The 17,962-nt window shown below is 47.7% G+C and overlaps 1 protein-coding gene across 3 annotated transcripts in view; it reads right to left on the bottom strand.

Annotated features, from left to right (window-relative positions):
- Positions 1-17,962, bottom strand: part of LOC123362043 (acrosin binding protein) — a 59,398-nt gene that overhangs the window by 23,232 nt on the left and 18,204 nt on the right. For all 3 annotated transcript variants that reach the window (XM_045002319.1, XM_045002320.1, XM_045002321.1), the window contains exons 3-5: positions 14,300-14,394; positions 3,424-3,547; positions 2,456-2,903 (exon numbers count right to left, since the gene is read on the bottom strand). In XM_045002319.1, coding sequence (XP_044858254.1) covers positions 2,456-2,903; positions 3,424-3,547; positions 14,300-14,394 — 667 coding nt within the window. The remainder of the gene's footprint in view (positions 1-2,455; positions 2,904-3,423; positions 3,548-14,299; positions 14,395-17,962) is intronic.

Genomic DNA, 17,962 nt, shown 5'->3' with positions numbered 1-17,962 from the left:
ACCTTTCATGTGCAGCTCAACAAACAAATCCTCCTGTGCATGGGAACTCCATGCAGCAACAGCATAGCAGGTAGAACTGATCTGACCTCCCTACTAACCAACATACAGAGATGGTTAGTGACCTCCTGCTACCACCTCAGCCAAAGCAACAAAACTTCCCTCAGCCACAAAATACTAGAGGATCCAAAATTAAATCCAAATGAAAACACGATCCACTTCTGTGTCTCATCACCCACCTTGCTCAGCAACCCCAGCTTCCTGAGCAGTGGGGCAAACAGATCTAGTCAAAACTGAAAAGGACTCAAGATATAACGTAGGCCAAAAGAAATTGTCTCAAGTAAATTGTACTCCGTTCTGCTTATTTTGCTTTATACTCCATTTTGCTAGCTTTGAATTGGTGAGAAGAAATTATTCTGAGTTTATTCTTTGCTGATTGTATTCATGATTGTTCTTAGAAGGACAGAAATTTTATGCCTGTAATTACTGCCTTATTTACTGTTTGGTGTGTGAGTGAAGAATGTGTGTTATACTAATTAACTGAGACGAGACAGCTGGGCCGGATAGTCAAGAGTGGAGTGGAGGAGTCGCGAGGCACCAACATTATTATCAGAATCACCCGGATGGCAGATTGACAACCCTGAAGCAAAGGCATACACACCAAGGACAAGATAAGGAGTTGAGCCTGAGGAATGAGATACAAAATAGCTGTGGATCCTCCCAGTAACAACTCCAGATAATGCTAATTAAGAGCAACCTTGAATACCTCATGATTGACAGCTTCGGTCTGACACAGCAAGGTCCATAGACTTGTATGGGAACTTATTACTATAAAAGAAGGGTGTATTGCCATGGGACTTTGGGTTCATTCTGCATCATCACTGGCACTTTGAACGCCTTCGACAGAGACCCAGCTCCCACTCCCTCGTGTGCAGTTTCAGCTGGCCACTGGAACTGACCGAGCAACACTAAGGATTGGTAACTATAAGATCCAGCTGCAGAACCTTTTGGGGTGTGTGTGTGTGAGAGAGAGAGAATGGAAGCATATGCTGATTTTAATTCTTACATTGTACTCTCAATAAATGTGGTGTATTGCCTTATCCCCTTTTAAGAGATTCCATGTGCTTCTTATAAGCATAACATCTAGACCAGCACCTAAAATACCGACATATGAGTCATTAGGAAAAACAAATAGGAACAAGCTAGACTGCTACAGGTCCCTGTAGAGAAATATCATATGAGCTGACTACCTCACCCCTGTGAAATGCGGCAAACTAATACAGAGTCTCACCAAATACAGAATAAGCGACCGTACGGCAGCTATGGAAATGGGGAGGTGCAAAGCAGGGTCTAAACCCAGAAAGGAAGTGACAGAGCACCTAATGGGAGAGGAGCCATTGAGACAGAGAGGCTCCTGCCACTTCAATGCCCCAAACAAGAGGAAATGCAAGAAAGATATTTCCACAAATGGTCAAGAATCAGAACAGACTTTTTGTCAAAAAGTGATAAGGTAAAACTGGGCCTGACCCAGGGAGAAAAGGAGAGAAATGGCAAAGATAGCAGCACACAATGTAGCAATCTGCCACTAGATCAGGAATGAACAGGAACAACAAACACACACAGAAGCAAGCCTCAAACACAGCATGTAGCCCCATCCTGAGTGCATCTTACCTGCCTCAGGCAGATATCTGGGGAGACTGTCTTTTTTTTACACTTTGACCACACTTGTATAGCTTGTTCTGCCAACCAAGTCTCACTGAATAACTGATCTGCGTGTGTGAGGAAGCTCACTGTACACATGCATGACAGTGTGGTGGGGGTATGGGGAGCTCACCGTGCACCTGCACGACAGGGAGGGTGTTGCACAGGAGTGGGTTGTGGGGAGTTCACTGTGGGTGTAGGAGGGTGTTTGTGGGGCCCCACCATGCATGTACATGACTGGGGGGGCCATGTTTGTGGGGAGCTCACTGTGCACATCCATGACTGTGTGTATGTGGCTGTTTGTGGGGAGCTCACTGTGCACATACATGACTGTGGGGGCCGGGGGGGCTCTTTGTGCATGTGTCTGTGAGGCGCTCCCTGGGTGTGTCTACTATGGAACTGGAAAGAGTAATTCCTAGTTCGAGGGACATACCCATGTTAGCTCTGATCGAGCCAGCATGCTAACAATAGGGTGAAGCCATGGCGGTGCGAGTGTACCTGTCTGTGATGCTAGGCACCTACTCAGGTAGCGAGCCCCTGCCACCACTCATGACATCTACATTGCTTCTGTTGGCATGAACTCAATCTGAGCTAATGTGAATCTGTCTACCTGTGCTGGGAATTACACCTCCTAGCTCCAGCGTAGAAATGCCCACTGTGGGGGGGGGGTGCAGGAGGTGCATGTTTGGGGTCAGCTGAGCTGCCATACCTGCCCTGACCCACTTGTGAGCTGTTTTTTGTTTTTTTTTAACCTTACCTGCCACTGCTGCTTGCATCTGAGATCCCTTCCTGGGCACTGCTGAATGAGCCCTTCCAATCTGGTGCAGTGCTTAGGGGCACCTGAGTGGTCTCGATCTCCGGAGAGCCCTCCAAGGAGAGAGCTGAGTTGATCAGCTGCTGGATGCTCTTCTGCATGTGCTGCTCTGTGGCCCTTCCAGTCTTGATACTGGGTTTCATGGCTGATGGGGAAGTTTCAGGGGTGGCTGTGACTGGCTGGACTTGCAGAGGGCCTGCCAGCTCTGGGTCCCGTCCAGGCTTGAGACTTCTCTGGGTCGGCACATCTGGGATGTGCCTCTTGATCACTGGTTCCTGGCCCGAGACAGCATAGGCATATTTCAGAATAGTGTTGACATTGGAGTGGAGGCGGATGTCAGGATGCAGCAGGGTAGTCTGACTCATGGGTCTGGGGTCTGCCTGACCCAGCGCTGGGGGAAGAGCAGACAGAGAGCAAGTGAAGAAGGGACTGATCCTCGCCCTCATTTCTTGGGAGTGTATCCCTACAAATAAACACACACACTGCACATACACACACACACACTCACACACACACCCTGTCCAGCTAGGCCTCTTTCAGATTTATGTTCCCTTAGCTTTGCACAGACTCTCACACCCCCACTGGCTGCTGAGCTGCACACACTTCCTTGTGATACGTGCATGCCCACCCACGTGTCCATACACTGTGCACACACATAACCCTTGTCCCACACTGCCAGGGATGCGCACTCCTACAGCCACCTTGTAACACATTGGCCTGCTCCACCATGCACACCTGCATGTCCCACTGCATTCACACATGTTCCCTTCCCGCCCATCGGGCCCAAACCCTGCAGAGAGCTTCTCAAAGAGTCAGGACACAGGGGCGGGCCATGGGGAACAGAGGGGCTGAGAAGGGCACGTGGAGAAAGAACCGGAGGTGGATATGGAATTCACCCAGCACCATGGTACCTGCTTCGCTAGTGGACCCAGCACGGGAAGACCAGTTGCTTTTTGCCCAGGAGCCCATGGTATCAGACACCTCTCCTTGGGCACGAGGTTCTTTGCGGGGAGCCATATCAGGACACGGGATCCGCTGAACAGGGGGCAAGGAAGGTGAATCTAGAGACCCCACTGTAACCATCTCCCCTGAAGCCCACACCTCCATTGCATTACACCCAAATGAGACCCCTCCCCCTACTGCAGTAATCCTTGTTTGAGATAATCCCAACAAACACTGTCACCTCTGCTCCAATAATCCCTCGACATGCCTCCTCTCCACTGTGATAATCCTCTCAGCACAACCACCCATGGAAACTCCTCCCCTCAACTGTGATATCCCTCTCTGAAACCCCTCCCCTCTAGTGCAACCATGCCCCCCAAAGCCCTCCCTTCCAGGGCATTAATCACCACCACACCCCGGCCACTCCACTGCAATTATCCCCCCAAACTCCACCCCCTTCACTTTTATAATCTGCCCAAACCCCTCCCATACATTGCAATAACCCCCCAACCCCTCCCCTCCGCCGTTATAATCCCCTGAAAAACCCTCCCCTGCACTGTGGTTCTCTCAGTAAAATTCCGGCCCTGCAATAATCCCTCCCCTAAGAAAATCCCCACAAACACCCTCCTCTCCACTATGATAATCTCCCCCAAAATGTCAACCCCTCCGCTTTATAATCCACCCAAACCCCTACCATCCACTATGAAAAATCTCCCCAGAAACCCCTCCCCTACATCACAATAATTCCCGTGAAACCCCTCCTTTCCAATTCAATAATCCTTCCCAAACCCTTCCCCTGCCATAACCTCTCAACCCCCTCCCCTTCAATGAAATAATCCCCCAAGAAATACCTCCCCTCCACTGTGACAATCCCCCTGACGAGCCCCAACCCTTGACTATTCACACCCTACACACTATAGTAATAACCTTTGTACAAACTATGCCTTGTAAGGTAGCATTTGAAAAAACTCACCATTTGCTGGTCAGTATTGTCCTGGTAACATGTGTGGCCATACTTTGTGTGAAGTCATAAGATTTCTCTGTATGCTATTATTAACCCTTGTTCCAAACCTCACAGCCCTGCCCAGGCAGAAGTCAGGTCTGCCCAAAGCAAAAGAAGGAACGTGTGCCTGCCTTAATGTGCATTTAAGCAGTAAACAGAGTCATCATGCAGAGAGGGGAAACAAATGAACTTCAAACGGGGGGATGAGGGGGAGACAGCAGGAAATATCCTTCCACACAGACTTTTTGGCTCCTGGATCTCTGCTGGAAATGTTTTTCAAGAAGGAGACCGAAATGATAAAAAAGGAGAAACACCCCAAAGCACCCCCACTCTCTCCCTGCCTATTGCATTCACTGCACCTGAAGAGACAAGGGAAGCAGCGATTGGATTCAGGGGTGGGGGTCCTGACCTAAAGAGATGTCAGTAAGACTGCTGAAAGCAAGTTGTGAGAAAACTTTGCTTTGGATCTACTGTAGTTTGTTAAACTCAACACTATAAAGTGTTTTATCTTCATTTTTCTTGTAACCATTTCTGACTTTTATACCTCATTCCTTGTACTCACTTAAAATCTCTTTGTAGTTAATAAACTTGTTTTCGTGTTTTATCTAATCCAGTGTGTTCAAGATGAAGTATCTGGGTAACTCCATTTGGGGGTAACAAGTTATGTGCATATTATTCCCTTAAAGAAATAGCGGACTTAATATATTTGTACTGTCCAGGAGAGGACTGGGCAGTACAGGACGTATGTTTCTCGGGGGGGGGGGGGCAGGGGGGAATCTAATACTGGTGCTGTGTTGGGATCACCCTGCAGTATAACCAAGGCTGGTAAAGGCCAAGGTGTGGCAGGCTGGCTGCAGCACACACACAGACATGGCTGGGAGTGACTTACATGCTGGAGACTGTTTGTGAGCAGTCCAGGTTGGAGGCTGCAGCAGCAAGGCATTGTAAAGGGCACCCCAGGTTATGGGACAGAGGTGACAAAGGCGCCCAGCAGAGTGAATTGTACCCCTGGTATGTCACATCTTCCCTTCTGATGCAATAACCACCACCACACCATCTCTCCTCCATTGTGATAATCCCTTTGAAACCCCATCCCTCCACTGAGATAATCCATCCCTGAACCATTGTAATACCCCCTAGCCCCCCTCCACTGCAACAATCCTCCTGAAACCCCACACTGTGATAATCCCCTTGAAACCCATTCCCTCCAGTGCAATAATCACCTTTAAGACCCTCTTGTGACACTCTGTGCCTCAAAGCAACACCCTGGCACCCACATAGTTACCATGATGATATGATTAGGATATGTTTTGTACAAAGTGTGCCTTGTGAAGTATCATTTTGAAAGTCTTGATCTGTTGAACATTAATATCCTGTTGGATTGTATATGCGATCATTGTATGTGGAGTTATGAAGTTTTGCTATGTGTGTGTTACTGAAATGTGTAATGACGTTGGAAACATCCACAACCAGCCTTTCAGGTACAACAATAGGGCAGCCAGAAACGGATGATGGCCCATTAAGGGGAACACACACTCACAAGGACTGTCCCAGGTACCGTATACAATGGAGACATTTCACAGATAGCATGTAGGCAATGGAGACCCTTTGATTCACATCATAGCAACGGATCTTTCCAGCAGGCTGGAAGAAGCTATAAAAGGGGAAGTGACATCGTCGCTTGGCCTCTTTCCCCCCACAACTCAGCAATTGGAAATAGGTCTGTAGAACAAAGACTGAACTGGGGAGATGGTCCCAGGCTGGAAAGGAGAATCTCAACCTGTGCCTTTAAGAACAAGACCATTAGGGTGAGACATTGCTTGATTCAACTCCTGTCCAGATTACAGAACTCAGATTGCGGTTTTACTTTTATGTCTTAGCTTTGATCTCTATGGATGCCACTTATAATCACTTAAAATCTATCTTGCTGTAGTTAAAAAATCTGTTTTTATATTGTACCTAAACCAGTGTGTTGTTTGAAGTGGTTGGGGAATCTGCTCAGGGACAAGAGCTGGTGCACGTCCACTTTCCTTTGTAGAAGGGGTGGGCTGGTTAATCAGTTTATACTGGTTAGGCTTTTGACCAGGGCAAGAGGGTGCAGCTCTGGGATCCTAGGCTGGATGGCTGGGGGCCGGCTGGAGCCTCTCTATTGTTAGCTCATAAGTGGGGGTAGGAGAAATATTCATGTAACTCAGCAGGGGGTGTCCCTGCCTGTAGATGGCTGTGTGCCTGAAGTGCAGGACCTGGAGAGGATTGCAGCTTGTCACAGCATCACCATGTGAGAGGGAGCCCAGGTTGGTGAGACAGAGGGCTCAACGGTACCCCTGCTCCAGATTGCACACCGGGGAACCCATCACACCTCCCTTCCACTATGACAATCCCATCGAAACCCCTGCCCTCTATTAAAATAATTCCCCTGAAGCCCCTCCCCTCCATTGCGATAATCTCCCCTGAAACCACAACCTTCCCCGCTTCTACAATAATCTGTCCCCAAACCCTCCCCACATTGCAATAATCCCCTTGAAAACCCTTCTTTCCAATGAGATAATTCTTCCAAAACCCATTCACTGTCATAATCCCTGGAGTCCCATCCCCTCCACTGAATTAATCCTCCTCTAAACCCCTCCCCTCCTCTGTAATTATCCTCTTCAAACCCCAAATCTTCACTTCAATAATCCGCACAATGTCTACCCCTCCACAATGAAAATCCCGCCCCCAAACCCCTCACCTCCACTGTGATAATCACCTTGAAAACCCTCCTTTCCAAGGCAATAATAATGCCCTTGAAACGCCTCCCCTCAAGTGCACTATTCCCCTTTGAACACCCTCCCCTCCACTGCAATAATCCCTCTGAAACCCCCTCCCCTCTTGCCAGAATCCCATCCCCTCCACTGCAGTAATGTCCTGAAACACTTTCCCTCCTCTGTGATAATCCCTGCCAAGGCCCTCCACTGCATTCATCACCCCCATACTCTCTCCCCTCCACTAGGATAAACCCCACAACCCTCCCCTTGCCACTGTGATTATCCCCTTTAAGACCCTCCTCTCCAAACCCTTCCATTCCACTGCAATAATCCCCCTGCAAACACCCTCCCCTCTGTTGTGATAATGCCCTTGAAATCCCTCCCCTCCAATAATTTGCCCCCGAATCCTGCCCCTCCAATAACCCTCCCAGAAGCCCCTCTCTTCCAGTGATAATGTTCACAGAAGCCATCACTTTTCATTGTGATAATCCCCTTGAAATCCCCCTCCACTACAAAGTCTCAAGCCCCTCCCCTACACAGCAATAATCCTTCAAACTCCTCCCCTGCACTGCAATAATCTCTCCCTCTCCTCCCTCCTCCACAATGATAATCCCCTCCAAATGTCTCCACTCCTCTGCAACAATCCCCCCATAACCCCTCCCCTTTACTGCAATAATTCCATGGAATCCTCTCCCCACCATTGCGATAATCCCCTCAAAACCCCTCCCCCTTCCCATGTGATAATCCCCTCAAAGATCCTCACCTCCTCTCCAATAATCCCACTGATACTTCTCCTCCACTGAGATGATCCCCCCCCAAATACTCTTCCCCTCATTGCCTTAATTCCCCACAAAGCACTCCCCTCCTCACTATAATCTTTCCCAAACACCTCCCCTCCACTGCAATAATCCCTTGAAACTCCTTCCCTTCACTGAGATAATCCCCCTGAATCCACTCCCTCCCACTGCAATAGCTCCCTAAAATCCTGCGCTCCACTGTGATAATCCCTCAAATCCCCTTCCCTCCACAGCAATAATCCCCCCAATTCCCTCACTGCAATAATCCCCCCAAGCCCCCATATTCTTCTGTGATAAATGAAGGGGGGGTAGCTCCCTTTTATGGACACCCAGCCAGCAAGTAGCTATAAAATCCCTCTTAGTGGCTATTCTCTAATTGCTCTACCTGTAAAGGGTTAAAAAGTCTCACTGCTATGCATAGGTAAAAGGAAGTGAGTGGGCACCCGGCCAAAAGAGCAAATGGGAAGGCTGGAACTTTTAAAAATTGAAACAAGACTCCCCTTTTGTCTGTCTGTCTGTCTGTTGTTCTGGGGGAGAGGCAGACAGGGAGCAGTTATGCTGTGAGACACTTGGGCCGGGTATGAAAAATTATCACTATCATACCTAGAAACTACTCATCTAAAACTCCAGTGTAGCAGGATGGTCACCCGTTCCTGCCCTGAAGGGCTTAAAACAGTCCTTGGTGAGGGCTAGGGTAGGGGAAACCTGGGCTGACTGGGGAAGGAGCCACAGCTGAGGCCACACCCCAATCAGGCCACAGCTGGCCCTATAAAGGGGCTGCTAGGCTGGCGCTCAGGCAGAGTCTCTCTCTGCTTCAGAGACAGAGGGGCCTGCCTGCTGGGAAGCTCATGGTGCCTAGAGTGAGGCAGGGTTGGGGAGCTCCAGGTTGGCAATTCCCTAGGCTGCAGGGCCTTGCCCAAGGCCCCATAGAGGCACTGGGTTGCAGAGAGAGGCAGCAGGTCCAGACCCAACCTTGCCTAGGATGAGTGGCTGACACTGCAGTCTGCCCCAGGGCATGAGGCGAGTTGGTGACTGGCAGTAGCCTACGACTGAGGCGAGGCAGGGAGAGTGGGTGGGGGTTCCATGGGGAGGGGAGACCCTGAGACTGAGGGGTGTACAGCCAGGGGGCAGCACCCCAGATAATGGGGCACTGAAGTCCAGGGAGGGATGTGGGCGCCCAGCGGCAGCGGGACACAGGCCGGCAGAGGGCGCTCTGGAGGCTGGAGAGCTAATTCCCTGAGACAACCAGCAGGAGGTGCTGCAGGGATCAGTCCCACATGCTTACATCCAGATAGCTAAGTAGATCAGGAAATGTCTAGGAAGATGCAATTAGGTTTATCCTTTTTATTTCTTTATGGCTTGTGGATTCCTCTGTACTAACCCCAGGTGCTTTTGTTTTGCTTCTAACTTTAAACTGGCCTCAAGAGAGCTAGTCTTGATGCTTAATCCTTGTAATTGTGTGGGGTTTTTTGTTTGGTTTTTTAATCTAGCAAAAACCTAAATCCCAGATGTATTTTTTTTTTAAATTATATAAAATTTACCTTTTTTTAAGAACAGAATTGCATTTGTGTGTCCTAAGAGGTTTGTGCGCATTTGTTTAATTAGCTGGTGGCAACAGCTGATGTCCTTTGTTTTTCTTCTGAGCTCTTCCGGGGGGGGGGCAGGGGGGCGCTTGAGGATACCCCACAGGAAGGAATTCCCAGGTGTGCTTTCCTGGGTTCTCAAAGGGGTTTTGCACTTGGGTGGTGGCAGCATCTACCAATCCAAGGTCAGAGAAAAGCTGTAACCTTGGGAGTTTAATTCAAGCCTGGAGTGGCCAGTATTAATTTTTAGAGACCTTGTGGGCCCCCACTTTCTGCACTCAAAGTGCCAGGGTGGGGAATCAGCTTTAACACCTCCACTGCAATAATCTCCCCAAATCCCCATCTGAACAGCGAACAGCGGAGGCTAACAGAGGGAGTTTGACTGGGATCTGTCCAAGAGGAACTACGCTAAGTGCTGCATTAGGGAGGCTGAGTATCAGTTGCGGGGACAGTTTGTCAGTTTGACCGTGTGCTTCATTGTTTGAAAACTGTGAAATGGGAGTGTTTTGTTCCAGGTGGGCCTTGAGTGGGCCTGATTGACTGAGTGAAGGGTAAGACTTTTTGAGCAGGGACAACTGCTCTGAGCCAGCAGCGAACCAGCTGAGCGGCAAACGGCGGAGAGGCTAACAGCGGGAGTTCGCCTGCGGAGAGCCCACTGAAGCTTTCATTTTACAGGCTTCTCTGAGAAGTAACTGCAACAGTTGAGGAAGCTCTGAGAAGGAAGGTGATATGGATGGGGAGTGATCAGCTGTTGTGACCTGCACAGGATGTGACATGTTTGTCTTTCTTCCACAGGACAGAAGCGACTTTGTCTGTACAAAGTGCAAGCTGGTCTCCATATTGGAAGAGACAGTTCAAGGACTGGAGAAACAAGTATCAACCCTGTGTTGCAGAAGAGAAAATGAAGATTTCCTGGACAGACATCAGGATATGCTTCTGCGGGCATTCTGAAGATTCAGAGCAGGCTGTGCAGCGGGGACAAAAGGAGGGTGAATAAAATTGGCAGCATGTGACCTCCAGAAGAAGAAAGAGGAGCATCCATGTACCAGCAATGCAGATACAGGTGAGCAACCATTTTCATGTTCTCTCCACAGGTACTAATGCGGAGAGCGGACTAGATGATACAGCTGAGGGAAGGGAGCAGGAGGAGATTCCACTGATTGGAAGGCATGAGATGCATTGTCCTAGGGATTGGGGTTCCACAACCACCACTCCCAAGAGAAGGAGGTGGGTGGTGGTGGTCGGGAACTCCCTCCTAAGGGGGAACTGAGTCATCTATCTGCCATCCTGACTGGGAAAACCGAGAAGTGTGCTGCTTGCCAGGAGCTAGGATTCACAGTCATAGAATCATAGAAGATTAGGGTTGGAAGGAACCTCAGAAGGTCATCTAGTCCAACCCCCTGCTCAAAGCAGGACCAATCCCCAGACAGATTTTTACCCCAGTTCCCTAAATGGCCCCCTCAAAGATTGAACTCACAACCCTAGGTTTAGCAGGCCAATGCTCAAACCACTGAGCTATCCCCCGTAATGGAGAGACTGACGAGACTCATCAAGCCCTCGGATGGCTACCCCTTCCTGCTTCTTCACGTGCGCACCAATGATACTGCCAAGAATGACCTTGAGCAGATCACTGCAGACTACATGGCTCTGGGAAGAAGGATACAGGAGTTTGAGGTGCAAGTGGTGGTCTTGTCCATCCTCCCTGTGGAAGGAAAAGGCCCAGGTAGAGACCATCGAATTGTTGAAGTCAACCAATGGCCTCTGTCTTCACAAACAAGGTCGGCTCCCAGACTGCTGCACTGGGCAGCACAGTATGGGGAGGAGGTGACCAGCCCTCTGTGGAGAAATAAGTGGTTCAGGACTATTTAGAAAAGCTGGACGAGCATAAGACCATGGGGCCGGATGCACTGCATCCGAGGGTTCTAAAGGAGTTGGCGGATGTTATTGCAGAGCCATTAGCCATTATTTTTTAAAACTCATGGTGATCGGAGGGAGGTCCCGGATGACTGGAAAAAGTCTACTGTAGTGCCCATCTTTAAAAAAGGGAAGGAGGATCCGGGGAACTACAGGCCAGTCAGCCTCACCTCAGTCCCTGGAAAAATCATGGAGCAGATCCTCAAGGAATCAATTCTGAAGCACTTCAAGTAGAGGAAAGTGATCAGGAAGAGTCAGCATGGATTCACCAAGGACAAGTCATGCCTGACTAACTTAATTACTTTCTATGATGAGATAACTAGGCTGACCAGATAGCAAGTTTCAAAAATCGGAACAGGAGGTGGGAGGTAATAGGTGCCTATGTGAGAGAGACCCCAAAATCGGGACTGTCCCTATAAAATCGGGACATCTGGTCACCCTAGAGATAACTGGCTCTGTGGATGAGGGGAAAGCAGTGGACATGTTATTCCTTCACTTTAGCAAAGCTTTTGATATGGTCTCCCACAGGATTCTTGCCAGCAAGTTAAAGTAGTGTATGGGCTGGATGAATGCACTATAAGGTGGATAGAAAGCTGGCTAGATTGTCAGGTTCAAAGGGTAGTGATCAATGGCTCAATGTATAGTTGGCAGTTGGTATCAAAAGGAGCACCCCAAGGGTCAGTCCTGGGGCCGGTTTTGCTCAATATCTTCATTAATGATCTGGAGGACGGTGTGGATTGCACCCTCAGCAAGTTTGCAGATGACACTAAACTGGGAGGAGTGGTAGATACGCTGGAGGGTAGGGATAGGATACAGAGGGACCTAGACAAATTAGAGGATTGGGTCAAAAGAAATCTGAGTTCCAACAAGGACAAGTGCAGAGTCCTGCATTTAGGATGAAAGAATCCCATGCATTGCTACAGACTAGGGACCGAGTGGCTAGGCAGCAGTTCTGCAGAAAAGGACCTAGGGGTTACAGTGGATGAGAAGCTGGATATGAGTCAACAGTGTGCCCTTGTTGCCAAGAAGGCTAATGGCATTTTGGACTGTATAAGTAGGGGCATTGCCAGCAGATCGAGGGATGTGATCATTCCCCGCTATTTGGCATTGGTGAGGCCTCATCTGGAGTAGTGTGTCCAGTTTTGGCTCCACACTACAAGAAGGATGTGGAAAAATTGGAAAGAGTCCAGTGGAGGGCAACAAAATGATTAGGGGGCTGGAGCACATGACTTATGAGGAGAGGCTGAGGGAACTGGGATGATTTAGTCTGCAGAAGAGAAGAATGAGGGGGGATTTGATAGCTGCTTTCAACTATCTGAAAGGGGTTCCAAAGAGGATGGATCTAGACTGTTCTTAGTGGTGGCAGATGATAGAACAAGGAGTAATGGTCTCAAGTTGCAGTGGGGGAGGTTTAGGTTGGATATTAGGAAAAACTTTTTCACTAGGAGAGTGGTGAAGCACTAGAATGGGTTACCTAGGGAGGTGATGGTAGAGGTTTTTTAAGGTCAGGCTTGACAAAGCCCTGGCTGGGATGATTTAGTTGGGGATTGGTCCTGCTTTGAGCAAGGGGCTGGACGAGATGACCTCCTGAGGTCCTTTCCAACCCTGATATTCTATGATATTCTCTACTGCAATAATCCCCCTGTGATGCATGGCTAAAAAAGGGTTAAACATCCTGCAAAATAAATAACCCACAGAGGATGTGTGGGCGATCAAGTTTGTGTTTTTGTGTACTTACATATGTATGACTAGGGTCCACAATATAGTCAACAGTCCCTGTCTATGCTGTATTCTGATAATTCAGAGGTCAAAAGAACATCCTATCATTTAAATGAATTGTAAACACGGGATCTCTCCGTATTCATCTCTCTTTGAAATGTACTGTGAATGGTGGAGGAACAAGCAAATGGCCTTATGTTAATTCGTATAGCTAAGGACCTCCTTCAAAGTCATCCTAATTATCTTTTGTTCCCCTAGCAAATCCCAACTTGTGAAAGAGGATGTGAAATTGTATAAAAGATCCTTGGGTCATGATTCTGTCATCTCAGATCTGCTTAGACTTCATCGGGGGAAGTCTGAGTCACAAGACTGAGGTCCCAGTTATGCTGGTATGCCCTGAATATGAGATTTGGACATTGGACTATGACCTATTCTAAAGGAACTCTTTGGAACTACAAAGCTTGCCATCTCTGCTATGAATCTAAACCTCAATTAATTGAACTCATGTCTGTATGTATATTGATCTTTTAACCATACTCTTTTCTTTTTTTTAAATAAATTTTAGGTTAGTTAATAAGAATTGACTTTAGTGTGTATTTGGGTAAGATCTGAAACTTTCATTAACCTGGGAGGTAATGTGTTTTTTCCTTTGGGATTGGTAGAACCTTTTCTCTTCTATGATGAAATAAGATTTTTCAGAAATCATCATATTTGACATGAGTACCCGGATGGAGGCCTGAGGCTGGATCACTTTAAGAGAACTGTGTTTGGACTTCCAAGTAACCAGTAAGGTAATAAAGAAGCTGTTTTATGCTGGCTTGGTACATCTAAGTATTGGAATATACATCAGCTTTTTGGGTTTGGCTGCCCCACTTTTTGCAGTTTGCCCTAATTTAGTAACCATAGCTGACCCCCACTAGGACCCCAGTCACACCCTCAAATCCCCGCCCCTCCACGGAAATAATCCCCCCCAAACCCCATACTGCAATAATCCCCCCCAAAAAAAACCCTCTGCTCCACTGTGATAATCCCGCCTACCCCACCCCAAAGCCATCGCCGCCACTGTTCTAATCCCCCCCTCTCACCTTGGTGTAGTACTTGCGGTTGGAGCAGCGATAATGCGCAAACTGGCAGAAGGTTTGAAACCACGAGGCATCTGGGAGGTCAGAACAGATAGGGCCTAGAAACAGGATGAGAAGTGCTGTCAATATTAACAGGGAACTCACTCCCCTGCCCACAGGTGTATGAATCACAGAATATCAGGGTTGGAAGGGACCTCAGGAGGTCATCTAGTCCAACCCCCTGCTCAAAGCAAGACCAATCCCCAACTAAATCCTCCCAGCCAGGGCTTTGTCAAGCCTGACCTTAAAAACCTCTAAGGAAGGAGATTCTACCACCTCCCTAGGTAACCCATTCCAGTGCTTCACCACCCTCCTAGTGAAAGGGTTTTTCCTAATATCCAACCTAAACCTCCCCCACTGCAACTTGAGACCATTACTCCTTGTTCTGTCATCTACCACTGAACAGTCTAGATCCATCCTCTTTGGAACCCCCTTTCAGGTAGTTGAAAGCAGCTATCAAATCCCCCCTCATTCTTCTCTTCTGCAGACTAAACAATCCCAGTTCCCTCAGTCTCTCCTCATAAGTCATGTGCTCCAGCCCCCTTAACATTTTTGTTGCCCTCCACTGGACTCTTTCCAATTTTTCCACATCCTTCTTGTAGTGTGGGGCCCAAAACTGGACACAGTACTCCAGATGAGGCCTCACCAATGTCAAATAGAGGGGAATGATCACGTCCCTTGATCTGCTTGCAATGCCTCTACTTATACAGATTAAGGCAAGGGCACCTGTTTGTTGGATGTGGAAGAAAATGCTGAATGTGTGCATGGGGACCCAAAGCACCCCTTAGAGCTAAGCTACAGAGCTCTGTGCAGTTAATGCTCAGGCAGTCTCCTGGCTGCTATATACTCTCCCTATGTCAATCTGTGGGAGTGCCTCATTTTATGGCCTACTTTGACCACCTGCTTTGGACCTCTGTGACAGAGTGGGAATTGTTTACTTTCCTCATGGATTGTATTTTCTAAATGGACAACCAACCTAATTCTCAATTACTGAGGGACAATCTCCACTCATTGATATATTTTGCTTTCCACAATCAAATCTCTGTACAACTTTTAATGAGTGATGTACCCAAGTATTCAGATTCTAATATCTAAACTGTATTGTTAAATCTATTCACCTAAACTTGGGTTATTGCTGATTAAAAGTCATATGATACATAGAGTACATAAAAACAAACTTTGTATTTGTACATAATCTATGAACTATACCTAGGTGTACAGACACACTTTTCTCATTCTAAGTATTACATAATTTTTTTAACATGAGCTTTAATACAAATTTCAAAATTTTATGCAGCTTATGTGTGACTCAGTTTCCCTTATGTGCTGCATTGTTACCTAGAGGCAGGGAAAGGACTGCTTGCTCTCCAGGCAGGTGAAGAGACAGATATGGGTAAAAACAATGAGGAGTCCTTGTGGCACCTGAGAGACTAACAAATTTATTGGGCATAATAAGCTCTCAGGGGCTAAAACCCACTTCATCAGATGCATGGAGTGAAAAACCACAGTAAGCAGTATAAATATTACAGCACATGAAAAGATGGGAGTTGCCTTACCAAGTGGAAGGTCAGTGCTAACAAGGCCAATGCAATCAAGGTGGACCTCACCCATTTCCAACAGTTGACAAGAAGGTGTGAGTATCAGCAGAGGGCAAAATTACTTTTTGTAGTGACCCATCCACTAGATGTGATATAGATAGATATAGGTGTCGCCTAGTTGCCTGGGCCTTGATCCCCATATCCATGGGGCATCTGAGAAGACAATGGTAAATCCATTCACTAAGATGTTCACACCTAGCAACCAGTGACCCAAAGAGATACAGACTTCCCTTCCTCTCAGCAGTGGGGCTGAGCTACATTTTCCCTGGGCTGGGGAGGAGGTGGAAATTAAGTGTGATCTGTGGGAAGCAGTAGGGACACACACCTAAGGGTCTGATGGAGGGACAAAGCGAGCTTGAACACTGGGGTTCACTACAGCTTGGCTGGACTCTGGCTATCCTCTCCATCTGGCTCCCATCCACAGGAGCAAAGGATAGGCTGGGTCTCACAGGATCACTGTGGGCATTTCCACATCTTTCTTGTCTGGAAAGAAAGTCCCAGAATGCAGCTTTCTGTACAGGCCAGTGTTCTGAAAGGGTGTGTGAATCAAGCACCTTCCTTGACCATCCCACAGTGATGTTAGTGAAATGGCCTCGGTGATCCACTAGCGTGCACAAGACAATGGAGAAGTAGCCCTTTCTATTGATGTACTCCATCGTAAGATGGTCTGGCACCAAAATGGGGATGTGTGTGTCATCTATCACCCTGCTGCAGTTAGAGAATCCCATTGTGGCAAAGCCATCCACTATTTCCTGCACATTACCAAGAGTAGTCTTTTGTAGCAGGAGGGATTAATAGCCCTGCACACTTGCATCACCGCAACCCCCATGGTGGACTTTCCAACTCCACACTGATTCGCAACTGACTGGTAGCAGTTTGGAATCACCATGTTCCACACAGCGATCACCACTCACTTTCCAGCAGTGAGGATAGCTCTCATTCTGGTGTCCTTGTGCCACAGGGTGAGGCGAACTCCGCACACAGTTCCTGGAAGGTGGCTTTGCACATCTGAAAGTTCTGCAGCCACTGCTTGTCATCCCACAGCTGCATCATGAGGCAATCCCACCACTCAGTGCTTGTTTCCCAAGCCCAGTACTGATGGTCCACTATGTGCAGCTGCTCCGTGAAGGACAGCAGTGATCTTGAATTATTTGTTTCTACGGCAGACAGCAGGGCAGGCACCACCAATTCATCCTCTGTTTTGCAGCTCATTAAATATTGCAGACCAGCCGTGTTGTTTTCATAATGCACATCACCAGACGGGTCAGCAGTTCAGGATCCATGCTTCTCAGGCAGAGATGGCAGGTGCACAGTTTACAAGGACTGTTGAAAATGGCACAAAATGCTATCGGCTCCCAGAGCTCTGAGTGGCAGAGGGAGATGGAGGGTGGCAAGTTGCACAGTGGGATAGCTACCCATGATGCAACGCTCTCTGTTGATGCAAGAACAACAACTGTAGACACACTCTACTGCCACAAGGAGCGTTGTGTGGAGATGCAAAACTGATGTAATTAAAGCATCTTATTATCATTGACATAATTTAAGTCAATTTAACTCTGTAGTGTTGTCATAAGTTTATTCCCCACTTTGAACTTTAGCGTTCACAAGATGGGGACCTGCATGGACTCCTCTAAACTAAAATCCTAGTTTAGATCTGGTAAAACTGCCACCAACCAAAAATATAGTGTTTTGGTACACTTTCCATTCCTCTCAAACCTTCCCTGGGAACACAGATCCAAGCTCCTTGAATCTTAACACAAAGGGAAATAATCCATTCCCCACTCCCCTCTCCAAGTCCTTGGGAGAGATACCTGGATTCAAATTCCTTGAATCAAACAAAGAGGGATTCACTTTTCCCCCTCCCCTTCCCCTGAAAATCCAAACAAGGGAAGAAATCAATCAAGTTCTAAAAAGAAAAGATTTTATTAAAAGAAAGAAAGAAAGTACATTATCTCTGTAATACCCGGATGGAAAAAATTACAGGGTCTAACTTATAAAAACTGGAGAGACTTCCCCTCCCTCCTCCTCA

Source organism: Mauremys mutica, chromosome 1 (assembly GCF_020497125.1).
Source record: "Mauremys mutica isolate MM-2020 ecotype Southern chromosome 1, ASM2049712v1, whole genome shotgun sequence".
Classification (NCBI taxonomy): Eukaryota; Metazoa; Chordata; order Testudines; family Geoemydidae; genus Mauremys; species Mauremys mutica.
This window is presented reverse-complemented; position numbering and strand designations above follow the sequence as displayed.